At 35.2% G+C, this 19,198-nt stretch overlaps 1 protein-coding gene across 4 annotated transcripts in view; it reads right to left on the reverse strand.

Moving 5' to 3' along the window:
* Positions 1-19,198, reverse strand: part of LOC111055416 (NACHT and WD repeat domain-containing protein 2) — a 281,193-nt gene that overhangs the window by 38,122 nt on the left and 223,873 nt on the right. For all 4 annotated transcript variants that reach the window (XR_005573081.1, XM_039441803.1, XM_022342621.2 and 1 more), the window contains exons 12-19: positions 16,626-16,763; positions 11,433-11,558; positions 10,649-10,757; positions 8,381-8,568; positions 7,369-7,442; positions 6,903-7,035; positions 6,055-6,292; positions 5,098-5,257 (exon numbers count right to left, since the gene is read on the reverse strand). Coding sequence is in view for 3 of the 4 variants with exons in the window: in XM_039441803.1 (XP_039297737.1) it covers positions 5,098-5,257; positions 6,055-6,292; positions 6,903-7,035; positions 7,369-7,442; positions 8,381-8,568; positions 10,649-10,757; positions 11,433-11,558; positions 16,626-16,763 (1,166 nt within the window). In the remaining variant the exon portion in view is untranslated. The remainder of the gene's footprint in view (positions 1-5,097; positions 5,258-6,054; positions 6,293-6,902; positions 7,036-7,368; positions 7,443-8,380; positions 8,569-10,648; positions 10,758-11,432; positions 11,559-16,625; positions 16,764-19,198) is intronic.

Below are 19,198 nucleotides of genomic sequence, written 5' to 3' on the forward strand. Positions count from 1 at the left end.
TCAGAGTTGACAACGAAAGCCTTTATTGCGGCACTCATTCGCTTCTCATCACGTCGTGGTATTCCACACTCCATATTTTCGGACAATGCAACCACGTTTGTAGGTGCAAACAATGAACTACAAGATCTACATCAGTTTTTTGAGTCATCTAAAACTCAACAAGATATTCATAACTACACGTCGGTTCTCAATATCAAGTGGCACTTCATTCCACCTCGCGCCCCATCTTTTGGAGGTCTATGGGAGAATGCTGTCAAGAACTTCAAGAAAATTTTCAAAGTCGTCACATTCAATCATATTCTTAATTTTGAAGATATGACTACATTCGCAGCTCAAATTGAAGCTATCCTTAACTCTCGTCCACTCGTACCTCTTACAGAGGACCCTCAAGATCTTCAGTATCTCTCGCCAGGTCACTTCTTAGTTGGTCGTCCATTGACTGCGTTGCCTTTCCATTGCCCGCCCACCACCCATGTCGATAACAGGTGTCGTTGGAAACTTCTTCAAAAAATCACTCAAGAACTTTGGGACAGATGGTCTAAGGAGTACTTAGTCACACTTCAACGCAAGCACAAATGGCTTACTGAATCGGACAATCTCACAGTTGACACCATGGTTCTTCTGAAAGATCTCAATTCTGCTCCTTCCACATGGAAGTTAGCTCGCATCATTGAAACCCATCCAGGTGCCGATGGAAAAGTTCGTGTTGTTACAGTGCAGACTGCACATGGTAGGTTCAAGAGAGCAATCTCTAGTCTCGCTCCGCTTCCAGCACTTGAAGATGATTAATTTTGGTAGTCTTTCACTACTTGTCCTTTTTGTATTAGCATTTATTCATCATGTTATCCACCTATTATTCGTATTGCTCGTGTATTTCTATTCGACTCATCTAACATATATGTATTTTTCGTACTCATCATTTTTTTTGCACTCGCTACGTCTTGGTTGACAAGACTTGTTCCTGCATCGAGGGGGGAGCTTTATGTTAGATTTCGTCTCATGTTTTAGCCAGTCTTTTGGTCGTCCATCTTTTTTTTGTAGCATTTGAATCTACCGCTGCTACAGTCCGCTGACAACTTTCTCATGTGTCATGCGATCTCTGACGTCACAGTTTCATTGATCGCTTGATCGATAGTAGCGCTAGTTGTCGTCTGCTTCTTTCAATGTTTTCTAGTTTAATATTCGTCTATAAGTATTTTGAATTGTATTTTCATTGTTTTTGAACCTCCTTTGGTATACTTCAACAGTCACTTCAACCTCAACACCTTCAGTTCGCTTAATATCGATTTTATATGTTCACTTCATTCGTAGAGTTTGTGCTCATGACTGCCGTGGACGTCATGTTTCCGCTTTTTGGGCAGTTCCTGTTTCGTCAACCAGCAAGCAAGAAGGGTCACTTCTTTTGTACAGTCATACGATGTAACATCTCAATTTAACGCGTCCATCTTTGGAAAACTTTATCCATTTTCATCATTCATTATGTCCTAGTTTGTGTGCTTATTCAAGAACCATTCAACGCATTTTTCATCAGTGAACGTTTTTCAACCATATTTTCTATGAATTTAACTTACCTTTCGGGACTTTTCTACTAAGCGTCCTTTTTTGCAATTCACGCCATGCTTTCTGCGTACAACGTTTTTCAATTATTCATCACATTATTATTATGAACTGTAAGTAATTTCAACATGAATTCCACATGAACTTTCAACAATCCTCAATATGAACTTTTGATTTATTATTTATCACTTCAATTTTACTGAGCATCAGTACACACTTTTTAGCGGTTACATTCATTCATCTTGTATGCTCATAGGAGATACATTTTTCAACTTGGGAAGTCTTGTGCAAGTGCAGCTTACCTTATTCAATATTTCAACTCAGGAAATTTGCGCAAGTGCAGTTTGCCTTTCATTGTCAACCGCTACTCATTTTTAGCTACTCAGTCTTAGCTACTCTTCAGTTATTTAGTCGAACTTTGTCAATCTCAATTCTTACTGATGCCAGTGATTTCATTCGTCAAGAACATTTTATCTCCTTTTTCAAATATTTATTCACTGCAATTACATCAACTTTAGGACATAACCTCAAACATTTATTCTACGTAACTCATGGTGGAACCTTTTTTCCAATTAACATTCAACCAGTGAAACTCATTCAATTTGTGAAGTGCTCATTCGTCGTTATATTCATTATCAATTTTAATATTGGAACAATCTCAACTTTCAATATCTCAACGTACTCAAATCAAGTTCTCTTCCGCATCGGTCATCGTTTATCAGGATATAACCAAGATATCTTCATCGTTCAACTTCTATTAGCCCAGCAGCTGTCTGCAACTACAATGTACTTGACAGGAGTCAAGTTCCATCCTCGGATTTTGAGTCACCGTAGGCCTATCACTTTGGCAACACATCATTAATTATTCAGGGAAGTCTTATTCTATTATTCACATTTTTGTACTTACCCTCTCAGAGGCACTGTGTTTACTGGTAGTCTTCATCCCATCAATTTTGTTCCTGATTAACTTTTATTCCTAAATAATAACTATTTAAATACGATCAATCATTCAATTTTTTATCTTCTATTATTATTATTACTTATGTGTTCTACATATAGTAATATTCCCCATGTAACTTGACATGCGTTAAGCTGTCATTTCCCAGCCCGCTTATGTAATACAATATGCTGAGCTTTGTCTCCTTTCAATATTGTATTTGGTAATTTTTCAACCTTTTCTATTTTTAATTATTAATCGAACCTTCAGTTCTGGACAGACTTTCTGCTCCTTCCGCTTACATTATAGCCAAGTTGCTATATTTGTCCTCTTTCAGTGTTACATAGTCAACAGCTTGAAAGCTTCAGGTACGATTGGATTCTACCTAAACTGAATTCCTAGTTTTCATTTGTTGTGAAATTAGGTAATTGTTCATATTCATATAATTTCTGTTTTTTCTTACCTTTAAGATCTTTTTCAAGTATTCATTTTTAAACATTGCTAAATTTTGTACTCATTGTCATTATTGTTCTATTATTAGTTTCAGCATCAATATACTCTTTTGTGTATTTCAACATTAACATTGATATCCCAACTTATCTTTGTATTTTACTCAATCTTTTGCGCTCACAGAGGTAACATCGTTTTGAAACATTGTATCAGTATTCTTAAACGTACTAGCAAAAAGTCTAGGTACAATAAACTACTTGAGTGCATTACTAATTCTTTTTATTTTCATTACAACTACATTAATTTTAAGCATTCCAATAGTTACATTCAAATATCAGCATTACATACGGATAATAAGAAACTTATTATCTATTATTCTTTAATTATTAGTCATCATTATTGCACTACTTTTGTGCGTTTTACTTGTGCTCAGACGCACAGTAAACCAGAGGTATTTTTTCGGATCTACACATTCAAGGTTTGTAAATCCGCTCATAGCAAATAATGAAAAGCTGTCAGTGCCTAGATCAGATATAGATCTCATCTATACACTTTCACAGTCCACTACTTTGCAGATCGGCCTTACAACCCGGTCTACTGACAGTCAACAATTGGTGAATGCCTTGCTTGTAATGTTGCCAGATTGAATTAAATTAAATTGCACAAAAAGCTATTGATAACTTTTAAAACATGAACACCCCAACTAAGCATTTACTCTAAACGCGAAAAAGGCTATTTATAATGAATGAACAAATATTTGGTATGATCCAAATTGAAAATTGTTTTCTAGGATATCACATTGAACTTACTTGACACAATAATTGTTGTAAATGTCAAATCCATTCAGAGTTTCATTTACATTCTAACGTAATAGCATAATGTAATAAACAAGTTTTTGAAAATTTTATAGTAGAAAGTGCTTGATAACTGATTACTAAGAGTGATGACCGTTTCGATATGTTGTACTTGTACACTCAGACTGAATCTTAACTGTTCATGATAATATAATTGCATAATCATTATGCTGCTGTGTATACCCCAAAATTGAAAATCTAATTACTCTGCATAATTTACTGAATCACTAACATCACTTAACTCAGACTGACTGTTGACAGGTCAGTGAGAGATTGCAAGTACAAGATCTTCGTCAGTGATTGAAAACTTTCCACTATAACAATTCCATTAATTTTATACAAAAATATTGTACAGTGGGAAAAAGGAATGGATCAACAACAATATAAAATAGCATTATCATTTATGCTGTCGTGTATACGCCAAAATTGAAAATTCAATTACTTTAAACAATCTACTTCATCACTAAAAAGCATAATAGTAAGGAAAAACAAAATAGTACACTGAAATAAGGATCACAGTAATTCACCATTAACCATTAGCATCATTATGAACAACGCCATCATTATTATTATTATTCAGGTTGGTCTCCCGCTTTTGCCTCCAATTCATCCTTGCTCTCTGAGCGATTCGTTTTTCTAATGACCAAGTTTCAATTCTGGATTCATCTGGGAAAACATTAACTTTAAGCTGATTCCGTAGCTCTGCTCTGATTAGTAAATCTGCCTCTGCTATATTTAATTTTTGCATATCCTTCTTAGACTCTATAAACCAGTTCAATTTGGATTTTCCACTTAGTTTCTTGTATATTTTATTTGTTACTGAAATCATTTATAATTATTTTTTAAATCAACATAAATAGCCTAGATGATTCGATTTCATAAATCTTCTTCTAGAATTTCTTTTCGTGGAACTTTAAATGGTAGGCTACATATTTATCTGCTTGCAGAGCGGTGATCAGCTGTGTGAGTATTATTCACTGATTATTATTATAATCAGTGCTAGTTTTTGTAATGGTGCCTGCCGGTAACTCCGGTACCTCCTGAGACAAAAAAAAAAATGTTAACCTTTAGGTGAGCCATTATAATGCTATCAAATAGCTTTAAAATAATGGTTTTAAGGCTAAAATCTCAAGTTTTCCCGGGGATGGACCCCCTTCTGAATCTCCCCGCAGTACTCATCGGAGCACTGCGTACCGGAACCTATATAATTATGACAAAAACAGTTCTGATTAAAATAATTAGTCTACAGTTAAACACATAAATTAATAACAAGTTAAAAGCTTCAGGATGGAAACTCACTTGACTGCATCCCATACACAGATTTCTTCTCGGTCGCCAGAAGTTGTGATAACATAGTCACAGCTTTTAGGGAGCCTGTAGATGTTATCGAAATACGTCTTGGTCAAGAGCTCCGGGTTGCTTTCCTGAGAATCTCTACTGGTAGTACTCAGTGCTCTTTCTGTTTGGCAGAAATTATAAAAAAATTATGATAATATCATTAAGAAGAGGTTAAGATCGATAGCTTTCAAGAGGCAAATAAAATAGATTTTTGATTAAAAAAATTGAATCTCTAGGATCGAAGAATATCTAATATCTTGAATCTCTAATAGAATTTAGAACATTCTGGTTCGCCTGGAGGTTTCATGGGGATCCGATCCTATTCGAATAATTATAAAAACTAATTTTCTGTCGATTCAAAATTTTGGTCCACCATCTTGGATCAATTATTTTGAATCCAACTTAATTTTTTTAAGAGGAAGGTCAAGGTGGTCATTATGATGCATGATTTCGATACAGAATTTCAAAAGGAAAAGTTCTAAGCGATAAAAATGTGAGTAGATGTTACTATAAGTGTTTACTGACATTTAAAAAAGTAAAATGTGATAGTTTCGATTTTTTTAGATTTCAAATTTTCTCATTATTTACCTATTTCATTTTTGTATTAATATCTTTCAATGTGAATAGCTCTGAAACGGATTGAGATATCGTTGTGCCATTCATTTTCTCTTGAAATTCAGTATCGAAGTCATGTATCATAATGACCGACCCCTTCCGATTAAAAAAAAAGAAGTTGGATACAAAATAGCGGATTCGAGATGACTATATTTTTTTACTGACAAAAAAGTAGTTTTTTAATTCAAATAGGATTCTCAATGGAACCTACTGTCAAATTATCCTTGTAAAAATACTAAAGCCATTTCCATAATTTCACCAACTCTGTATATTATCCAAGGTTATAACATTATAAAAAATCACCTCTGGTTGTTGGTAGAATGGTGAGACAAAAAACCGGCGGATCAATAGCTATTTGTGCCCAAGCCGTACACAGATTACTATGCGACGATCTGTACAGATCTGGAGCTCCCAGAAGGGTGTAGAACTGGCGTCCGTCGATTCCCAAACCTGTGCTATTGTGCTCCAAAAACCCTCGAAGCCACGATAGGTCATGTGATATTGCACAGTCATTTGGAGCCATTCGAACGTCTTCCAGAACCTGTTGAATGATTGGAACAATCAGCTGAAATCAGCTAAAAATGACCAAGAATAACTTTTATTTTAGTTATTTTTGGTAAATTGAATTCTCAAAAATTCAAGTTATATTTTCAAAAAAGATGTTTCATTCAACAATTCCATGGAGAATTTATCCTAAAAATTTCACGGATTTATCTCTTACCGAATTTGAAATGATCTGTCGCAAAAATTTAAACTTTAGGCGCTCATATCTCAAAAAGTAATGATAGGTAAAAAATGTTTCACATTACATACATTTTGATAGCTTGATAGTATACAAATAGGAAAAATTTGTAAAATATCATATTTTATAAAATTTAGGCCTAAACGCTGTACAATGTCAACATGTAATAAAAACAAATACCATATCTTCGACGAATATATTTTACAGTGGCTAGGCCAAAGCTTAATTTGATATTTTTGTGTAATTGGCCTGTGGAGTAGAAGGTTTCATTTACTTCCCTTCATCAGTAGCTTGTACAAACATAAATAAAGCAATCCATTGTAATTGATCGAAACAAATGGATTTTCCATTACCTGTGCTATGACTACGCACAATCATTATCAAAGGCCACATTTGAAAAATACATTACCTGGTAGACTGAAGTACCGCACAGCTTGTCATATATCCAGATGTGATTGAAAACATAATCCCTGACGTAGTTCTTATCATTCTGCTTACAGCTATGGTAAGGCAATTCTTCCAACCGCCTGCAGTTGTAGCGGCTGTGAAAAAATTTAAATATGATAATAATGATAAAGTAGGCCATTACATGGAAATTAACAGAGCACTCTTATACTGAACAAGGCTTTTTGTTTGATTTGATACCATCGAGCATCAAAGAAAATTGAAAGCCTTGATTACTTTGAAGAAAATTTGGTTATTTATTCAAATTAATGTAGTAATGACTTATCACTCTTGCCTATTATATGAATTTCATTCATCAAATGCATTCACGATGAATTATATCATGGGAAGAGGAAATCATTGAACGTCAATGAGTTAATGCTCAAACAATAATGTTTTAGAAGAATATTTGATAGGCCTATTCCACTCACCCATTACCAACGCTGTTAGACTGATCAAAGAACCGTGCGTCAAGCCTCTCTTCTCCTCTCCTGCACATGTCTCCCTTTAAAAAGAAAAAAGACCAATTTAAATTTGAGAAATTGAGATATTGAAATTAAGAATCTCCTTGATTTATTGGTTACAAATAGATTTTTAAACTGATGTTTTCTGTGTTATTAATGACGTTGTTGTAACATTTTAATGTTGTGTGATAATAAATGATTTGATTTGAACCATGGTATAAACTGACCGTCGGTTTTCCATGAACGTTGACAAAATTTAATTCTCTGCAGTGCAAGAGCAGCTAGAAAAATTGGATTAAACAATATGAAATCCATTAGTTTTATAAGTTTATAGTGGGCTATTTCCTTCAATATTGCAGCTCAGTAAAATGATTAGTTATTCATTTGTATTATAATAAGTTTTGAACAGCATTTAAAAATACGGTAAGATAATTTGACATAAATTAAGAGAGCAGCTTTAAATTGTCTGTACAAAATGCTATTTCCTATTTTACCTAAATAATAGGTGAACAATCAGGTACACTTTACCTATCTAATAAATGAAATACTATGCAATTGATTAAAATGGACTCTCCCATGGAGTAAGAATTACCCAATTGTCCATGATTTGCTTGTATTTATTATTTGGGATGAATAATATATTTCAAGTTATAGAACAATACAATTTTACAACTGCTCATAAAATACTACTTTAAATACTGAAAACTCATCGTAGACTAGCTGATTTTTGGGTAGGTAACCGATAATAATTATATTCTATGCACATTATCTCGCAAATTAGTTGAAACTACACTCTTATGGACCTGTGAGTCTATTGAGAATTCGCATACTGTTGGAATAACAAATTTATTATCAGACTAATGGAAAATAAGCTGATGAGGGTAATAAGTGATAAGTAATTATTTATTCTAGAGTGTATTTAGAGGTTAAAAACCGCTCCTACTTAGATACCTGAGGATAATTTTTCATGTTCATCTACCTTGAAGTAGTCGGCCAGGATACTGTGCGCCCATGACATTCGGTTTGAGTACTTCTTACGCACAATATTGCGTATTGCTGCATCACGCCACTGGATCACACATGTGCCTCCAGCCGGCAGCCATGTTAGGAACGGCCACATGCGTTTCACGAACCTCGCCCAGAACAAGCAAGCTGGAGCCCATTTCACTGCAAGCAAAATAAATAGTCAATAAACAATATATTATAATGGTGACATTCACGTTCCAAAGTCTGCATCTGATTAATATTGGTTTGCTGTCCTTGTATGTTATTCTGCCGTGCGAGAAAAACAATGTAGTCTATTTTCACTCTCAAAATTGAGAAATAGTCCAAATCTACAGCTTGTTTGATGGTTAATTTCCAAAACTTGTACAATTATTTTTATATTGCTTCTTTGAAATGCTAAAATTCAAACGTATTTCTATGTAATTAAAAATTAAAAAATGGAAGATTAGGCCTATATTTATATTTAATAGTATTTCAAATCGTATAAAATTTATTGCCAAATCGATAAAAATTTACATGAAAACAAAATTCAGTTTTACACCGTAAATTGAAAAAATCATGAACCAAATAACTAAAGCAACCTTAAAAACTAAATAATAATCACAACTAATATTGGCGTTACCAGCAAAACTAAGTTTGTGTGCTAGCAACGAGCATTTAGTAAGTATTCTATTAGAGAAAAGTATAAATCTGTATAAACAGAAATCTAGCAAACATTTTAAAAGAGAACGTAATAAATGAGGTCATCAGCTAATCATAATACAATTCGACAATTCTCGAAACGATTAAAAATAATGAAATACCTTGAAGCACAAGATAATATGAAATTAAATTCTGTTTGAAAGACAACTTTTGGGTAGTGAGGGGAAAAATCAATGCATGAAATTAAAACATTTTGTCTACAACATTTTCGGTCTTGATCCAGTTCTTAATTTTTAATTCAGTGCTTTTGTGGGTTTCTCTTTAATAAAATGTTCTGCAATAATATTTATTAGTTTATTTGTTGTTAACTTAAATTCGTCTGCATTTAGTTAGATCAGTCCGAGGAACAATAAATCTATGAGAATAAGAGTAGGAATCTTTATTATCATCATAGACATTGTTAACAATGCATTGATAAACGTCAAAAATAAAATTTGAAGAAGAATGTGAGAGGCAGTGTAGATTCGAAAATATGTGCAGATCCGAAAATATAATTAGTTTGATAAGAATTATGACTTACTGGGCGATAATTGCCTGGATTCGTTTTGCCCCCAGAATTGTGAAACAGAATTATGATTGCAATTTTAAAGTGGCTTGAGAAATATCCAGTTTCCATGCATCTATTGAAAATTAATGTTAGGGACTGAGCTATAAAATTGGCTATTCATTTTTAAGCAAACACTTTTAAAATTGGATGCACTATTTTTCAGATTATTTATTTTTTTATAACTTCCTGTGAACCTGTAGGATGCATAAAAATGAATTTACAAGGGGCAGAAATAAGAATTTTACAAGGCGGATTTTGTAGTTGAATGTGTTGGCCTAGGGTACGCTACCTATACAATTAAAAATGGAAAAATATGGAACATCAGGCCTATATGATATTTTATATCAATTGTAAAATATGACGAGACATCTGCCTTGGCAGTCAATCTGCATATCTGGCGTTTTTATGTCAATAAAGATATTCATTTATAGTACATTCATCAAGTAGGCCTATATGAAATCAGCACAGCTTTGAAAATCAGCGGTTGCATAGGCCTTATACTCTAACAGCTGCAATAACAGCTGATTATTTCACTCCATAACCCATTGCTTAATGTTTCAGCTAATATTTTGCATTTTAAATTTAATAATTATATAGATAATAATAGTTTAAATAGATTTGAATAAGATGCTGGTAATGTTGATTTACAGATCCAGCAGTCCCATTTTCGACACTGTACTATACTTTTCAGTATAGTTTTAAAAATAAGCGAAAAGAATGCTGTTATGAGGTCGCGGATGGGGCAGCTGTATTGTAATGTTATAATGTTTGCATTATGTCGTGGATAAAAGTAGCTTTTCCCAGAATGTTTCCCAGCATTGGTAAAATTAAACTTCCCCTTCAGTCCAGGTTTTTTATTTTTCCTTCTAAAAAATACAAATGCATACATTTTCTAAGAAAAAAATAGGTACTTGCTAAAAAACTAGTTTCTAGTTCAAATATTGCTTTTTATCCCATCTCAATATTAAAGATTAATAAATAATGAAAACTGACCATATGTAGAAGAACTATGGAAAGCTGAATCATGGGCTAGCACATCCAACATTTCAGAATCTGAGAGACCAAATTTGGATGCCACTAGTAAAGCCATCGCTATAGCAACCTGCATGAAAGAAAAGAAGTTAAAATATCAAACACCATGGTATCTACCCAGCAAGAACAGTATATTATGTCATTTATTTGTTTCCAATTTTAATCATTGAATGTAGGAGCAAGTAATTTTAAATTATTTTTTATTTCTGACCAAATCAACATGTAGATTGGAAACTTCAAAAAGAAATTGAGAAAAAATAATTTTGACCGATTTGATAGAGTAGATTCTGTTACTGAATTTGAATTCATGTTGTTCTTCATCTAGGGTCTGTACAGTATAAAGTAAGTATAATGTATGTTCTATTTCATTTAATCAAATTAGAAAATGAGTAGATTTATCAAGATCATTAACTTCATTCAAAGCCCTTATATGGAAAGGTTTCTATCCAAAATGTTTGGTTTCTGAATTCGAATATCGTTTTCTTTCAGTTGAATATTAAGTAGATGCTTTACCGAAAACGAACTAAAACCTTAATTTTTGACTTTAATGAAATATTCCAGATATCGAACGTTGTAATTATTATAGTTATTGTATTTTTTTTGTAAAAAATAGTGAGCTTAGATTTTGAAAAAGCTATTTATTTTAGAGTTTTGACGGATTAATATAAAAAACTCACAACAAGATGTCTTTTTCATAGATTGGTAGAACTAACCATCTTGTTAACCACCAACTGTTAGAGCTTACCTGTTCAGTACCAAGCAATCCTTCAAGCTGTTCTAACATCAACTTCACTTGCTTGTCAACTGTTCCTTTTGGAATAACCTCACTCTCAGAGCCAGGCCCTATCCACGATGTATGCCATGCCAAAACCTGTAATAAAAAAAATTACATTGTTTATATTACGAATAATAATGATACACATAAAATAATAATTTTTCACAAGAGCTGGGAAGTTTATAATTATTACGAATAATAATGATTTTTCACAAGAACTGGAAAGTTTATAATTATTACGAATAATAATGATTTTTCACAAGAACTGGAACTTGATGATTCTCAAGTTGGATTAGGCCTTTATACAAGTCAAGTTTACAATTAAACGGAAAGTCTTTTCAAAAATGACTAATATAGAATAAGCATGTCAACTTCTAAGCTATCAACTATATAGAGAGCTGATATCATTCAGAATTGGCTATAATTATAACATACAAGAGGTATCAAAAAAGTAAGTTACACTATTTTATAACTCTGTACATGGCCGGTAAAGGCTGAAGTTTTCAGGGAACTATCTTCCCCGTTAAGTGGCATTGATGCAGAATTTTCATTTGAGTGCCATGATTCATTCGTTAACTTTGAGCAATCCAATATGGAGCTACCACCATAGATAAAGGATAAGCAAAATGTATGTCAAATATATTGACAGACTATATTGCTTGTCTCTGATGCCACTCACTTCTACCGCCGATTGAAAAACACGTAGTGTCATCCGTTTTTTAACGGGAACAAAATAAATGAAGGTGCGACTGAAATTTCAATATTTGGAGAGAGATGCTAATGAATAATAATGAATTGCTAATGAGAGAGTTGTCAAGTGTAAGTCTATGGTTAGTGTCTCGTACATCTTCAACAATGGTTGGGGCACGTGACGTGGATTGCCGGCTGCTTCGTAGTTCATTGCTCAATGTTATTATTCCTTCAACAGAGGGTTGGCGTCAACAAGAAACAATTGGCCTTGACATAACGTCGACACCAATCTCACCATACACACTACACAAAACGCAGTGAATTTCAGTTGTACGTTTATTCTTTCCCGTTAAAAAATGGATTACACAAAAAAAAATTATATCGGCGGTAGGAGTGACTAGGAGGTAACTCCGTATTGCCCCCTATGGGTTGAGGGAGCTTTGAATCGAACATCGGACTCAAGAGTTCGTTGAAAACAGAATACACCCACAGTAACCCTGCTTGTCGTAGGAGGCGACTAAAAGGGAACCCCTTTCCAAAACCCTTCTTCTCCTTCTCATTTTGCTTTGGAACTTTTTAATTTCTAGAATGGCACTTTTTCATTGACTTAGCTGTGTGCCATTCTTTCTTTCCTTTTCCATCTGTCAGCCTTCCTTGGCCAAATTCTACTTCTTCTTAGGCCAACCCAAGGTGTGATGTGAACCATGCTGATGGGTGGATGGCAACATGCCTTCTTTCATATAGTTTCTCTAACGGTGCCTGCAGGATACCATGCGCCCTCCTGCAGTATTTAGCCTTGCCTGGACATGGGAGGCTCTGTCTGGGTCGACTGTACTTCCCTAGCTGTTCGTGAGAGCCACATGGATAACGAAAAAACAAACAAACCAAACCCAAATCCCAAGGAAACTCCAGAGGGTTCGGTTAGGTCAGTCAACTCTAGACCAACCCAGGATTCTGGAAAGTTTCAATTATCTCAACACCAGTTAAGGATAATGCCCAGGTTCCTCCAGATAAATCTCCATCACAGTAAAGCAGCATGTGCTGCTTTTTGTCAGTTCTTCCTCAGATAGGAATTTGACCTGGCGCTGATCCAAGAACCATGGCTTCACCGAGGAAGGGTTGCAGGCCTGGGTGATACAAAGGGTAGGTTGATCTTCTGTACCTCTCTCAAAAATATCAGAACCTGCATACTTGTGAGGAGAGATATGGACTGCCTAACTCTTAATGAATTCTGTTCCAGAGATCTTACTGCGGAGTCTATAACCTGGACCAATGAGGGCAGGAAATGGAGCACAACTGCAGGCTCAGTCAACTTGCCCTATGACTCTGGGGACCTTCCTCCATCAGGGGAACTTGAACTTCTGGTGGAGTCATCTTGTGGTGTTGTGCTGGCGGACAACAACTCCTTGTAGGTTGTGACGCCAATGCTCACCACACAATTGGATGAGAAATCACGATGGGAGGCTCTTCTTCAGTTTCTCATATCCGAGAATCTTTATGTTTGCAATGTTGGAAACCGTCCTGCGTTTGTTACAAGAAACCGGAGTGAGGTTATTAACATCACATTCTGCTCAGAAGGACTTCTAAGGGTCATTGACAATATTAGCACGTAAGTCATGAGGCCTTTTTGTCTGATCACAACATGAAGTATGTCTGTTTCAACATGCGAAGTGAAGGTGGCTATTCCTGCTACCGGGATCCGAGGGAAACAGATTGGTCACTCTACAAGTTTGACCTGTCCTAACTTGGATCATTGGGTAGGAGGGTTACCTGCTTTGCAGACATTGATCAGATTGCCTCTGATTTTCAGAATACAGTCTCAGTGCAGCAGCAAGACTGCAGCTTGTTCAAGCTTCAAGCCCAATTGGACTCTTGGGAACTCTGAGGTCAGCCGGTCACCAGGGGGACAATATACCACTGGAATTGATGGAAGTCTCAAACTTCTTATTGAGACACACTTTCCAGATTGTATTTTTGAGAGTGATTGCTCAAGCATGCCTGGCAACAGCAAAATGAGCTCATGGCCGAGAGCTGGTTGTGGAAGCTGGACGTTAGCTAGGCGAATTGTCACACTCTCCAAAGTTAAATGGGCTATCTCCAAGCTTGGCCCCTTCAAATCTCCTGGAGGATGGCATAGTACCAGCTAGGCTGCAGCAAGGTCCAGAAGCTCTATTAGTCCTCTTATGTGAACTCTTTAGAGGAAGTCTGGATTATCCAGATGGGTACATCCCTCAAGCCTGGTGCCTCAGTAGAGTAGTCTTCATTCCAAAGAGAGGACTTCTCAGCTGCAAAATCATTTCGTCCCATCAGTCTCACATCTTTTCTCTTGAAGACGCTGGAGAGACTGGTGGAAAGACATCTAAGGAAGGGAGTGCTTTCAGACACTCCCCTCCACAGGAATCAGCATGCTTATCAGCCTGGCAAGTCCTGTGAGACATCAGCTTGTAAGCAGGGTGGAGGACAGCCTTGCTGCCAAAGAGATTGCTCTATGTGCCTTCATGGACATTGAAGGCACATTTGACAATGTTACTTACAAGGCCATGGTCCGAGCCGTGTGGGGGTATGGTCTTGAGTCTGCTATATGTAGGTGGATTGAGACTATGCTCTGCTCCAGGCTGATCAGGGCTGATCTTCAAGGTGAGTCAGACCTGCAAAGGGTTGTTCGCAGGGAGGTGTGCTTTCACATCTTCTGTGGAACCTTTTGGTTGATGGTCTCCTTCATGAAATTACCAGTAAAAGTGACTTTGTCCAGAGCTATTCTGACGACATAGTCCACATAGTATGGGGATCATTATGAAAGGAAGTTGAACAATATATTTTATAAATGTAGGATGACAAAAAATATTGTATACAACACGGGACAAAAGTACATGGATATTATCGAACGTTCTCCTCAGGAAGGAAAGGTTATTCTTTTGTCCCGAAATGTAAAAATAAATATTATGAATGATCTATCCACCAAAAAAGATAGTGATTGAGAAGCAAACTGGAGAAAGTCTGATTGCAATGCAAGAACTCATTGAAAAGTTCGCACTGAGCACTGAGGTGATGTAAAAGTTAGCATTGGAAATGAAAGTGGTGAAAACGCTATTAGATTCTGCTTGAGACACAATATTAGAATAATGAGCAGTAAGTAGATTTTTTTAAATCTTATAGTTGGTTAAAATGTTTATAAAATTCACTGTTTCATTTTGGTATGATAGATAATGACTTATGTTTATTTGTAATATGATCCCGCACAGTTCCCTCAGGGGTGGCATTCTTCATTTTTTCAAACTGTAATTTATACAATATATTTGTTAATTTTTGATGAATTAAAAAAAAAACTTTTTACTATACAATTAGAAAAATGAAAGTGGCTAGCATGTGACCTCCCAATCTAAATAGAGACGGAAGAGTCTCGGTTTGTCAAGTACTCAATAATTCATCAAGTAGGCCTACCTATTTTGACCATTTCTTGAGATACTGAAATAAATATGAAGTTGAGTTATTCAGTTCAAGTTTCATTGCAACAAGTTTCCGTTGAAGGCACACAGTCAGCTACACCGTTGCACACTAGTTAGGGATTAGTTCTCTCTATCAAATGGTACCGTAATACAGAATGGGTGAAAAGTCCGAGAACGGCTTAATATCTCATACATGATTCCAAGACAAAATAAATGGCTAAATCCGCACTTCGATATCTCAAACCGTTTCGAAGATATTCACATTATTAATAAATACGATTAGACTTATCTATTTCATTTCTGATTTGCATGATATTGATTTATAATGTGAATATCTTCGAAACGGTTTGAGATAATTATCAATATGCGGTTTTCGCCATTCATTGCTTCTTGAAATCCCGTATCGAAATCATGTATCGCATGACCACCTTCCTATAAAAAAAAACAAAGTTGTATTCAAAATGGCGGATCCAAGATGGCGGACCAGATTTTTGAAGTAAAATAGTATTTTCAATTTGAGTAGGATTCCCAATCACACCCACCGTCAAATCACCTTTGTGTATGAGATATTAAGTCGTTCACGGACTTTTCACCCACTTTGTAAACTGATAGCATTCAGAATTGCTTGATAAATTTAGAATTGAATGTATGTTACTGTATCTACTGGACTTTCTGAAAGCAACTGCAACTTGAATTACTCAAGTTGCTAATCCGGGCTTATTCTAGATCATGATGAAGTGAATGCCACTCATTCCTCCCATTAAGACTTAGTAATCTACTATGCGAATACACTTTATAGTAGGGCAAAGCAATTGGAGAGACACTAATAAATTCCGTTGTGCTTACAACATGATCAACTAGAAAAATAAACTAAGAAATTAGTGTCTCTAGAATAAAAATTATTTCCCAGGACTACATACTGCCATACTCTGTGTTTGTGAGCCACGCATTTCTGGTTCACCAGCTGATTCAATTTAGTTTGAGCTTTCACTGTGGAAACTAACCCCAAAGTTCATTACTAACTTACCTTGATGTATAACGGTAATGTGCACTCAGCTACTGATGCTTTGACACAATCTTGTACGGTGCTATTGACACTATGATTGTATTCAACAACAGAAGACATCAAGATGTTCTGAGCTTCTAGCTCATCAAGAGTTGGCATCTAGAGACAAAAAACATAATACCATAGAATAGAAAAAACGTTGAACAAATTAGGTAGCTAACCTTAGTAGAATACAGATCTTAGTTAAATAAGTAGAATATAGTATTAAGCAGACAGAAGGCCAACTAAAATTCAACAATCCTAGGGATTCAGCCCTTTCAACCCGTATGGTTGAATTAAGGACCCAAGAAACATTCGTTATTGCTAGAAAACTTGGGTGCTATTGAAAAGTACAATGTTGATACAGAGTGATTCAAAATTATGGTAAAATAATTCAATACGTGATAGTAGAGGTAAAAATAAGAAGAAAAGTTCTCATAAACATATATCCAGAAACGCTTCATTAGCGAGCTATACAGAGTGATAGTTTTCGCCCGGAATTCAGCTCCTCTGGTGAAATACACCGATGCTGAATTGTTTGGGGACTAGTTTTTGAAAAACTTATGCTGGATTCATATGGAAAAATATCTGAAAAATTGAATAAAACTAGTCTGAAAGCTGTAATGTAAGTAGTTTTTGAGAAAAAAGTTGAAATATGCAAAAAATCTAAGTAGAAAAACACAGACTTCTACGTTTGATGCCCAATAACTTTCTTTAATGACCAGTAGACAAATAATTTTTCACAATAAGAATTGTAGGGAATTTAATTCTGAAAAGAATTATGTAAGCTGTGTAAACTAAATTTCAATTAAAGTTGAATAAAATGTATTCTTATGTAGTACATTACACCACAAAAATTTGCTGTTTTTTGGGGAGAGAACTAATAACTCATAGGTTGTAGCTGATTGCAAATAAAATAATCGGTTTTTTATGAAAAGTTTTATTTTTATATGAAAAGTAGCATATTTAAATGACATTAAACTCATACCAAAAGACTAGAGATGATGTTCAATGTGACCTCCATTGTTTCGAATGCATATGTTCATACGTCTTCTCATCGATTGTCGGACCTGTTCAAATATTCCAGGAGTCTGCTTTATCATTTCTATTCCGTTCAAAATCCTTAATAGGAGTTCTTCAATGGTATCAATCGGAGTATTGTATACTAAGGTTTTCAAGTGTCCCCAAAGATAAAAATCCAAAGGATTTAAGTCTGGTGACCTAGCTGGCCATGGTACTGGCCCACCTCGGCCTATCCATTGATTTGGAAAGCTGTGATTCAGGTGTTCACGAACAGCAACACTGAAGTGTGCTGGAGCTCCATCATGCATAAACCAAATGTTTTGGCGCAACTGAAGAGGTACATCTTCAAGTAAGCTAAATAGCTCCTCTCTCAAAAAGTTCGAGTAGATTATGCCATTAAGCCTTGGAGGAAGCTTGAACAGAAGTAGATGATCTCCTATGATTCCTGCCCAATGTTTACTGAAAACTGATGTTGTGGACGATTAGGATTGATGGCATGAGGATTCTCATCTGCCCAAATATGTCGGTTGTGGAAGTTAACGATAGCTGTTCTTGTAAAGTGTGCCTCGACGGTAAATGAAACGGTTGTTAATAAGTTTGGGTTAACAAGTTTTACTAAAAACCATCGGAAAATACCAGCACGGGGAATACAGTCTCGTGACAATAGAGTATGAACTTTCTGGAGGTGGTATGGATGTAATTGTTTCTCTTTTAGTATCCTCCAAATAATAGATTGATTGACATTAAACTGCACTGACAATTCTCTCGTGCTCTTCTCTGGATGTTCATAAATTTCATTGAGTACTTGTTCTTCCAACTCAAGTAGATCGGGGTCTGCCCCGAGCATGAATGTGCTCTTTGGATATCAAAGAACCTGTTTCAGACAGACATTGATGAATAGTGGCAAAAAACCTTGAACTTGGACATACTCGGTTAGGAAAGTTCTCTCGATACAAACGTCTTGCTTCAGTACTATTACAGTAGTGCCCCATTCCATACATTAAATTCATGTCAGCTAATTCGGAGTATGAATAATGTCTAAAATTATCTGCCATTTTTTAAAAAGTTAACACAAAAGCAAAGTGGAATGGTTACAAATAGCTGGTTGATAGATTAAACAAAAAACACAGCGCGGTTACAGTAGGCCTAACTTACAGTTTGTTGTTTTGTTAAACAGTGAGCTAAAATATTTCTGAAAATGATATTCCAAAACAGATGATTTATTTTATTTTAAATAAGAAAATATTAAAAAGAAATTATCAGCTGTTTTGGAACAGATGTTATTAAAATCCATGTTTTATTGGCAATCAGCTACAACCTATGAGTTATTAGTTCTCTCCTCATAAAACAGCAAATTTTTGTGGTGTAATGTACTACATAAGAATACATTTTATTCAACTTTAATTGAAATTTAGTTTACACAGCTTACATAATTCTTTTCAGAATTAAATTCTCTACAATTTTAATTGTGAAAAATTATTTGTCTACTGGTCATTAAAGAAAGTTATTGGGCATCAAACGTAGAAGTCTGT

Source organism: Nilaparvata lugens, chromosome X (genome assembly GCF_014356525.2).
Source record: "Nilaparvata lugens isolate BPH chromosome X, ASM1435652v1, whole genome shotgun sequence".
Taxonomy (NCBI): Eukaryota; Metazoa; Arthropoda; class Insecta; order Hemiptera; family Delphacidae; genus Nilaparvata; species Nilaparvata lugens.